This window comes from Anas platyrhynchos, chromosome 1 (genome assembly GCF_047663525.1).
Source record: "Anas platyrhynchos isolate ZD024472 breed Pekin duck chromosome 1, IASCAAS_PekinDuck_T2T, whole genome shotgun sequence".
Lineage (NCBI taxonomy): Eukaryota > Metazoa > Chordata > Aves > Anseriformes > Anatidae > Anas > Anas platyrhynchos.
Window position 1 is genome coordinate 110,887,639 of NC_092587.1, and position 8,545 is coordinate 110,896,183.

The following is an 8,545-nucleotide window of genomic DNA, read 5'->3' on the forward strand; positions in this document are numbered from 1 at the left end:
AAATTAGAGGGAGCCAAGCACACTTCAAGGGCAGCACACTTAACCACAGAGTTACAAGCAACAGCACCATGCTTCTGAAATTAGAGGCAAAGCTGACTTAGAACCAATGGAGTTTGTATTACAAGGAGGAGCCACAGCTTCAGGTAATGGTGCACAGCAAGTGGTAAAAGAGTCCACTAGCAAATGTTTTGACGTTTATCTCTCTGAGAGCCTAGAATGTAATTGTTATTTAACAAACCCAAATTCATACTGGAATGAGTATAATTTAATAACTGCCAGCTATTAATTGCTGTTAGTTTATCTCTGGAAGTCTAACATGTTGGATGTGAAAATACCAACTGTAATTACCAGTAACTGTAGTGTTTCCTAGAAGCAGATAATCTCAAGTCTGCAATACTGAAATCGTTACCAGCTTGAGTAATTACAAGTGTTTTCCCATAAAGGCAGCTACAGCAGGGTTTTACTGTATTATGTTCACCAACTTTACACACAAGCTGCTGTAGATGACTGGAGTTGGACGAAAAAAGTTGGTTTACAGCAAACTGCAAAACCCTACAGCAGAGCTAGTGCTGATGGGGGCAGAGGAAGAAGATTAAAAAAGCGTTGGAGTAACTGTTTTCTTAACGTGACTGCAGGGGACAGCGCTAACACAGCAGCAACTGCAGAAACGAGGTCTTCTGGTATTCCCTGTGATGCCACCAACACTCGATTTTTCACTACTGGTGTTTGATATGAAGCAGTAATGTACTTTGTCTGGTCTTTATGTTTCTCCTTGAGTCAGATTGTGCTACATGAACACCACCAAAACTGTATTTTTTGGAGAGTTATTGTTTAATATTCTAAGCTGCATTTTTTCCATCATAATATAGAGACCTTTATCCAGCTTTATCTAGCTTTCCAGATGTCCTGGCCATTAGACTATCAGCATCACGGTAGTTACTGTAAAGCAACAACGTAAACATAAACTATTCAAGTATAACTGTATACATGCTGTACTCAAGTGGTGTAGCTACAAAATAACTTGGGGGAGGGCAAGGTTTCATCACACCTCAGTCTGCAGCCATTTGCTGACAGACTCCAGTTTCCCCAAGTCTGACGTCACCGCTCCGGAAATGTGGCATTGAGGTGAACAGGACGCCACTGGGGTAAAGATGAGAGTAGCATGAACGCAAGCATTGCTTTTTCTGTGCAAAATAGCGATAGAATTAGAAATTTTGCTTTGAGTGCACAAGCAGGACAGCGTTCTGCAGTCACAGCAGCATCCTGCTGCCTCTTGTTTTCTCTGCTTCGATCAGGTGGCGTAACTGCATTGTGTTTCTCCAACTCAATCTGATTCATGTTACATTATACAAACTGCCTGTTAAAAGGGTCTTATTTCAAGATAAGTAGATTTGGGAATACCGGACAATTTTGCCAGCAGTCCTAGCCTTTTAATCAGACTCAGCTGGAACTGTGTCCATTTGACTTCAGTTTTCCGGAGTTCAGAGGTTACTTTTAAACCAAGAGGTGCAACATTACTGAGGTTTAGCTATCCTGCTCTTGGCAGTCTCAGAAGGAAGGCATATGCTGAGAATTCCACCCTTCAGGAGTGGGTTATGGGTTACTGCACAGAGCAGCAGCTCCCTCTTTTATAAGGGAATGCACATGAAAAGAAGCGGCCTTCCAGCCTCAATTCATACCACACGAGAACTGGTTTTATAAAATTTTATTTTAAAAAAGCTTTCTAAAATACAAAAGGAGATGTCCAAAGCCTTTTCCTTAATTTCCTCTGAAAGCCCTTCCAAGCATTTTGTGGTGGGTGATGTGCAACATTGGCTGTGACGTTCGCCTAGGTTACGTCCCTCCTAGTACCACGTAGGTGCTGCGTGTGTGGACCTGAACGCAATACAGCAACTGCACCCCAGAGAGATTCCTGATATTGATCCCGAACCTGAAGTGATGTGCACCTAGGACTTCCAGGTATATACGTAGTCCTTCATTTCCAGAAATCGGATGGAAGATTTTCCCAGCGTTGGCAGCTGGCTCAGCTGATCCAAAGTTTTAGAATGCAGTCCACACTTAGGAAGGTCTTTGCATACGGTTTCCTGAAGAAGTTCACAAGAAGAGAAATGTGTAAACATAGCTGTTTGAAATGCCTGTAGGTTGAAGTGCTTATTTATGTACCTCTGGGGAACTCGCCCTAAAAGCTAGTTTTCTGACGATGCCATTTCTGAGGGAAGAACAAGCCGCAGGGACTGCCTGGGGTGATCACAAGCGGTGGGGCATAGCCCCATGTATTTAGGAAGAGTCTTGTGTCACTCAGCACCCTTTGGTTTGTAATATGGATACTATTCCTGACAGGAAAGATGGCCTCTTCTAGTTTGCTTACCTTATTCGGGGCAGTGCTTGCGTTATCAAGGCTAGTGTTAAACACAGCTGTTGGCTCATGGGTGTAGAGCACTGCAGAGAATGCTCCCCTCTGCGCGGCCTTCAGCAGCATGGTCAGCGAATGGAGGGAGTGCGGCATGACGGGGCCGATGACCTCCAAGCTGAAGACATCTTCATATGCCAGGCGAACCCTGGCTTTCGCATTTATGCTTCGAGCCTGAAGACAAAAGCACAGAGGATTAGTTTTTGACACACCAAATCAAGTCCGAATTTTCATTTACCTTAATACTGCAGTGCCACAGCCCTGTTACAAGCTCAGAATGTTTTTAATTGTTGTCAACTTAGAGCTCAATACCTACATACAAGTATCACGGCAGTCAAAATGCTGACTCAGGCTACAGCAACAAAATTTACTCTGTTGTACCTGAAGGAAATACAGTGACTATACAAAAACAGTGATCTACTTCTGAGTGAAGTACTTCTCTTCTACTTCATTACTGGGACATAGGGGCTGCGGTATTACTTACTTTGAGCGTTTGCATTGTTCCGCCTCGGAAAGCAACGGGGGACAACAAAGTTGGTGGAAGCCCTGCCTGCGGGCCTGCCACAGCCACGAGGCTCTTGCAGTTTATCAGGAAGTTCAGTAAAGTGAAGGTGTTTGTGCCTTTCACCAATGCGAGGGATTCGGGCTTGTGATCCACCTGCACTTCATGCTTCTCCTTCTGACTGAATTGATTGGAGTCCAAGGAAAAACATCAGCAGGTGAAAAGCATCAACGGACCCGGGAATCAGAGCAGGGCAGGTCAAGAAATGCTTCTGCTCTCCCTACTCCTTCAACCAATCAAATCATTAAAAGAAACAAAATAAAGACAACAAAAGCCAACCCTTACACTTAGATTTCTTATTGAAATATTAAGCAGGATCTCAAATCTGACTTCTGATTTCATTATTAAAGCTGTGAGATAAGAAGTATTTTCAGGTCTGATGTCTTAACAGCTGACCAAACATATTTAGTAAATATCTCTGAAGTTAGCAACTCCCTAGTTTTACTATGAATTTCTCCTCAAAGCAAACAAAAAAATAAGCATTTTACTTTAAATCAGGATTCTGCTTTTGAAGGGAGTCCCCTGATTGTCCCCACTTACGGTGCATTGCTGTGGGGCAGCCTCAGGAAGTTGAGACAAGATTTCTCTTTTATAAAACTCAAATCTATACCACAAGAATTCCTGCTGGGTTTTCCTGAGCAATACACTGCGATATGCAAAGAAAGGATACAGTTTAATAGAGATAGCATCTTGTTTTTTAACCTTATCTCGGACTCCCATCTCCTCAAGCCAAGAGAAACTTTCATCATCATCACTTGTAGCAGGTTCCCTGAGAAACACAGAATCAGTTTTAGGAGCAATACTTTCTGTGAACCTTTTCCAAACGGAATGTGCAGGAGTCTAGAAGCGCCTTTGAATTCTAGCATTTGATAAGACTTACTCTCCGTCCTCAGGGCTTTTGCTCACTTCAGGGCTTTTATCAGCTTCTGCTTCCAAATTCACTTCAGAGTTTTTCTGTTTTCTGGTTCTACTTTCTTCTACCAAAGGTAAGGAAAACTCTATGCCTTGAACAGAGGAGGAAAGGGAGCAATGACTGGTTTTCTAACGCACAACCACTGCGATTTATCGGTAAGGAGTGGTTTCACCTTACCTTCATTTCTCATGGCCTCCCTTAAGCCTCTGGTTGTGGGAGAAATCACGGCTGTGATAACATCACTCCCTGCAAGACCAGCTGCACGGAACAGGACGGTGAACTGGTAGGTGCATACATAGAAGTAGGGACACAGCTTGGCTTTGAGCAGGTTGTACAGAGAGGTAAAGCTGACAGACCTGCAAATTAGAACCAAACAACAAATGAAGCATTGAAAACAACCTGCTAACAGGATTTAGAGAATTCTATCCAAATCAGCAACTGTGGGGGGAGAGGGGCATTTAACACCAGAAGGTCGCTTTGGTCTTAAATGTATTTCCTTAACCTGGTCCTCAAAATAATGAGCATTTTAGCTGAAGCAAAAACAAAAAAACAAACCACCAAACAAAAGCATGAAGAGAACTTCAAATCTCAATGTCTTAATCTTACTAAACACAGGAATTCTGTGGTTCCACGTACCATTCGCTCATTAGCGCTTGCTGCAAGGCTTCGTCCTGTGACCACGGGCAGGCCTTTCCAGCTATTTTCCTGTCTGCTCCAATACGAGGAAACAGCTGCAGCCAGGGCAGCGATGGGTGAAGCCAGTACACGAGACTTTGCTGAAAGGCACAACGCAGTTCTGTTGACAGTTTTGGTTCCTAGATTACAAAAAGAAGTTCATGAGGACAGCAGAACTTTACTTAAGACAACAGTTATATTTTGGGGTACAAACAGAATTAGATGAATAGTCTAAATGAACCTTACTCTTAATGCAAATAAGATAAATACAAAACGCAACCAACCTTCGCTGCCAGCACATGAATGAAACATGCAAAGGTACGTTCTCCTTTATAAAGCTGGAGCTTCAAGCTCCCTCTGAAGTATTATTACCTGTACGCTCTGTGGCAAGTTTGTTTCTGCTGCTCTACAATGCTGAGCAAATCCTTGAGCTTCCTCTTGTGCTTTTAAATGCTCTGCCCAGGTAAAAGGTTGAGAAGACATAAAGAGAAGTCGTGTTTTAATACTCCAGTCTGCAGGAAATTCATGCCTTGGTGAGGTGGGAACATCGGGTGTAAGAGCAGGTAAATGAAGGTCCTTACAAAACAAAAATAGCATCAGTTAACCCAAGGAACATAAAAATAATAATAAAAAAATAAATGTAACTAGCTATTTGTATTTTCATATAGTTAGGTTTCTTCCCATGTTGATTTAATACACCTTTCCTGACAGGCAGACCAGATCATGGACTAGACAAGACTGCAGCTATTACATGTAACATCTGAAGTTCAGTAGCCTTTAAAAACACATGGCAAACCTGTCATTTCCTAAAAGTTTCTGTCCAGTGTAGTGTAACAGCAAAAGGACCTAGCTCATGTTGATCCCAAGGGAGTATTTGCACTAGATTAAGGGCCCATACTTATTAAAAGTAGTTTTTGAGACAGATTTTCTAGATTCCAAGCTACATAGCTTGACTTTTCATAAGGTAACCGAAGTCACAGTTTATATTCAACTGATCATTTTTACGTCAGTAACCAAATTCTAACAGCAATACTGCATTGTATTGTTTACAAAAAAAGATGCTTTTTGTTCACAGCAGTCTTTACAAATGTCATAAAAAAAAAAAAAAGCTTAGTCTAACAACAGCCTTTCATTTAGTCCTCTCTTGGTAATTGTAGTGTCAGTTGCTTCCTAAAGGACAAAGGAAAAAAAAAAAAAAAGTACTGGGGAGTTCCAGGGCAGCTTGTTCTCTTTGAGAGGTCATTTTTCTATCCTGCTATGTTAGCTTGATGGCTAATGATTTTATAGATTCAGAAACTTAAGTTCATCTGCTCGAAACTCTTTCAAGGATTGTTTTTCAGGTATTCTCTTTCCTATGAGCCTGGCGAAGCAGTGCGTGTTCCCCTTCTGCAGCTGCTTTAGAACGTCCTTACCTCAACAAAACTAAAATCTCGGAAAGAGGGGGATTACGGTAACTAGACTAATCAAACTGGAAGAAGAGAGCAACCTCTGTCAGCTACAACAGTGACAGTGTCAGGAAGAAAGCTGGCTTTTAAAACAATGTCACCTTGAGGTAAACTTCAAGGCAATTTAAGGAATCAGCTTGAACACTGACATGTTAGTGCATCTTAGGTGAGGATGAACCAGTTCTAAGTTAAATAGCTTAGGCTTCCCCGTGAATTATGAACAGCTGGAGTTGTTTCAGAGCCATTACGTGAAGCTTCGTACATCGGCTAAGGTGAGGACGTTGGCTCCTTCAGGGCGCTCCGCGCTCCTGCTGGGCTTATCTTCGTAAGCAGACTCCAAGAACTGAAGGAAAGAAGAGCGTAAGACGCATGAACCGAGGTAATATTTTTAAAAAACGAGCCTTGCAGACAAACACCAACAGATGCTAAGCACACACACGCCACAGGGACGTTTATAAAGCAGTTTGAGGGGGACCCATCCCCGAGGCCGCCCCACCCGCAGGTTCTGCCCCCCCCGCGGGGCTCAGCCCCGTCTCCCCTCAAGCTCCGTGAGGGCCGGGTGATGGCGGAGGGGTCGGAGGGACCCCCCCGGTCCCTACCTGCCAGAAAGGCGCCGCCGAGGGGGGCCCCCCCTCCGGCCCTGGCTCCCGCGGCGGCTGCCGGCCCCGCGGCGCGTTGTCGAGGCTGGAGAAGGGGTTGCGGCGGGCGGGCGCCGTGGGGACCCGCGGAGCCTCGGCGCAGGGCTGCGGCTCGGCCTGGGGCTCGCTCCTCCGCGGCCGCTTGCGCTTCAGCCGCAGCGTGGCCGGCGGCTTCTTGAAGCCCGGCGAGTAGCCGGGCACGGCGGGAGCGGGGGCGGCCATGGCCCGGCGGGAGCCGCTGTCGCGGCTTGGCGCGCAGAGGGGCGAGCTCCGCCCCGGGGCGGCGCTGAGGGGGAAAGGCGGCGGCCGCCATTTTGTCCGGCCCCTTGTGGGGGGCGCTGAGGGGTGGGGGACTTGGAGGGTCGCTGACCCACCCGCTGGGAAAAAAAATGGTTTAAAATAAATAAACAAACAAACAAACAAATAAATAAATATTCAAAGAAGCCAAGGAGTTACACATCCTGTAGGGTTGTCTCTTGTCAGGCATCGCGGAAACTGCTACCTGACAGCAGTCAAGAGAGATGTTGCACACCTGGGAAAAACAAACAAGAAACAACAACAAAACACGCAAAAAACCACCTCACCCGTGCAAATATGATCACCATGGGGTAATATGGGAAAGTAGGTGCAGACGCTGTGTCTGTTTGGGGCAGCGAGCTGGGTTTGCCCATCAGCACTAACTAGGGTTCACCCCTGGAGTTTTCTGCTTCAGAGAGGGGCTACAAGGCACCCACCACCACAAAATCTGCCAAAGCACAGAGACATTTACTTCATAACCTGATCTAGCTGAAAGACTAAGATAACCACAGCAAGAGCTAGCCTTGATCTATTGCATACAGAGCCCAAAAAGCATTTTTATTTACAGACAGGAACAACATACCTATTAACAGAAGATCTAGTAAAACAAGAGCTAAGCTATTAAGAAAACAAGCTTTCTTCTGGAGTTTTGTCACTGATTCCTGTTTTATTAAGCCTTATTTCTTTTCTCTTATTTGGTATCCTCTGATTTACTTCATCTTAAAAGCATTTAAGCTAAAAGGAACATTAGGAAAAAATTAGCACTTGGGTAGGAAGCTTCAGAAATTTCAAACTAGCAGAGGACTTGCATACTTAGATGTGTGCACACATGTAAAAGCACTACTTATTTTCAAGGCTGCGTTACATCACATCAGTAGTTAAAATAAGATTTATTCATGCTTTTATAGACTTCCCTTGCATCATTTTATTAATAACCTATGAATCCAGTGACTGACAGAAGATGGTTCTAGAATCATGGTTCTAGACGATCCATTTTCACTCAAATATTCTAACTTCTTACACTGGTTCAAAGTGCTGGTGTCCACTTGAAAAAATTTGCTATCAAATAAGAGCAAGTAGGAAACCACATGCCTTGAAGAAAAACAGCAGTTCCCTCTCTACTACTGATCTGCAGAAAATGCATGGTAATAGAGGATGCTGGATAAACAAATTTGAGCTATGCTATGCATAGGACTGAGGTTAAAAAGGAGAAGTGAAAGTGCACAGAACACAAACATCTTACTGGAAAGATATCAAAGAACATTATAGCAAGACACATAAAGTGCCTCAAACAACTGAATCACACAATCATAGTACCTACAGTCCATAAGCTAATAAGTCAGGTTTACAGTCTCTGGTTGCTAAAATGAAGAGAATCAGCAGGGGGGGAACTCCCACTGTCAGTACCATCTCTCCCCTCTAGGATCTTTGCCAATCCTGATGGCTTGGCCACCCTGTCTTTCAATTATAGAACGATTTTAAATGTGGATTGAAGACTTAAGTGTACTACAGACAGAGCTCAGTCTCAAAGTAGTCAAAAAGAAAATGGAAACATGAAGGGAATTATTGGTAGGGGCTGGAGAAGGGAGAACTAAAACAACCAAA

The 8,545-nt window shown here is 44.0% G+C and overlaps 1 protein-coding gene across 1 annotated transcript; it reads right to left on the bottom strand.

The window, feature by feature from the left end:
• Positions 1-1,690: 1,690 nt before the first annotated feature.
• DONSON (DNA replication fork stabilization factor DONSON) lies at positions 1,691-8,402 on the bottom strand. The gene is made up of 10 exons (XM_038166114.2): positions 6,605-8,402; positions 6,268-6,348; positions 4,933-5,136; positions 4,522-4,700; positions 4,063-4,241; positions 3,853-3,976; positions 3,643-3,741; positions 2,895-3,093; positions 2,369-2,584; positions 1,691-2,084 (listed from the first exon to the last, which is right to left on the bottom strand). Exons 1-10 carry the CDS (start codon positions 6,863-6,865, stop codon positions 1,947-1,949), a joined length of 1,680 nt encoding a protein of 559 aa, XP_038022042.2. The 5' UTR covers positions 6,866-8,402; the 3' UTR covers positions 1,691-1,946.
• Positions 8,403-8,545: the final 143 nt, after the last annotated feature.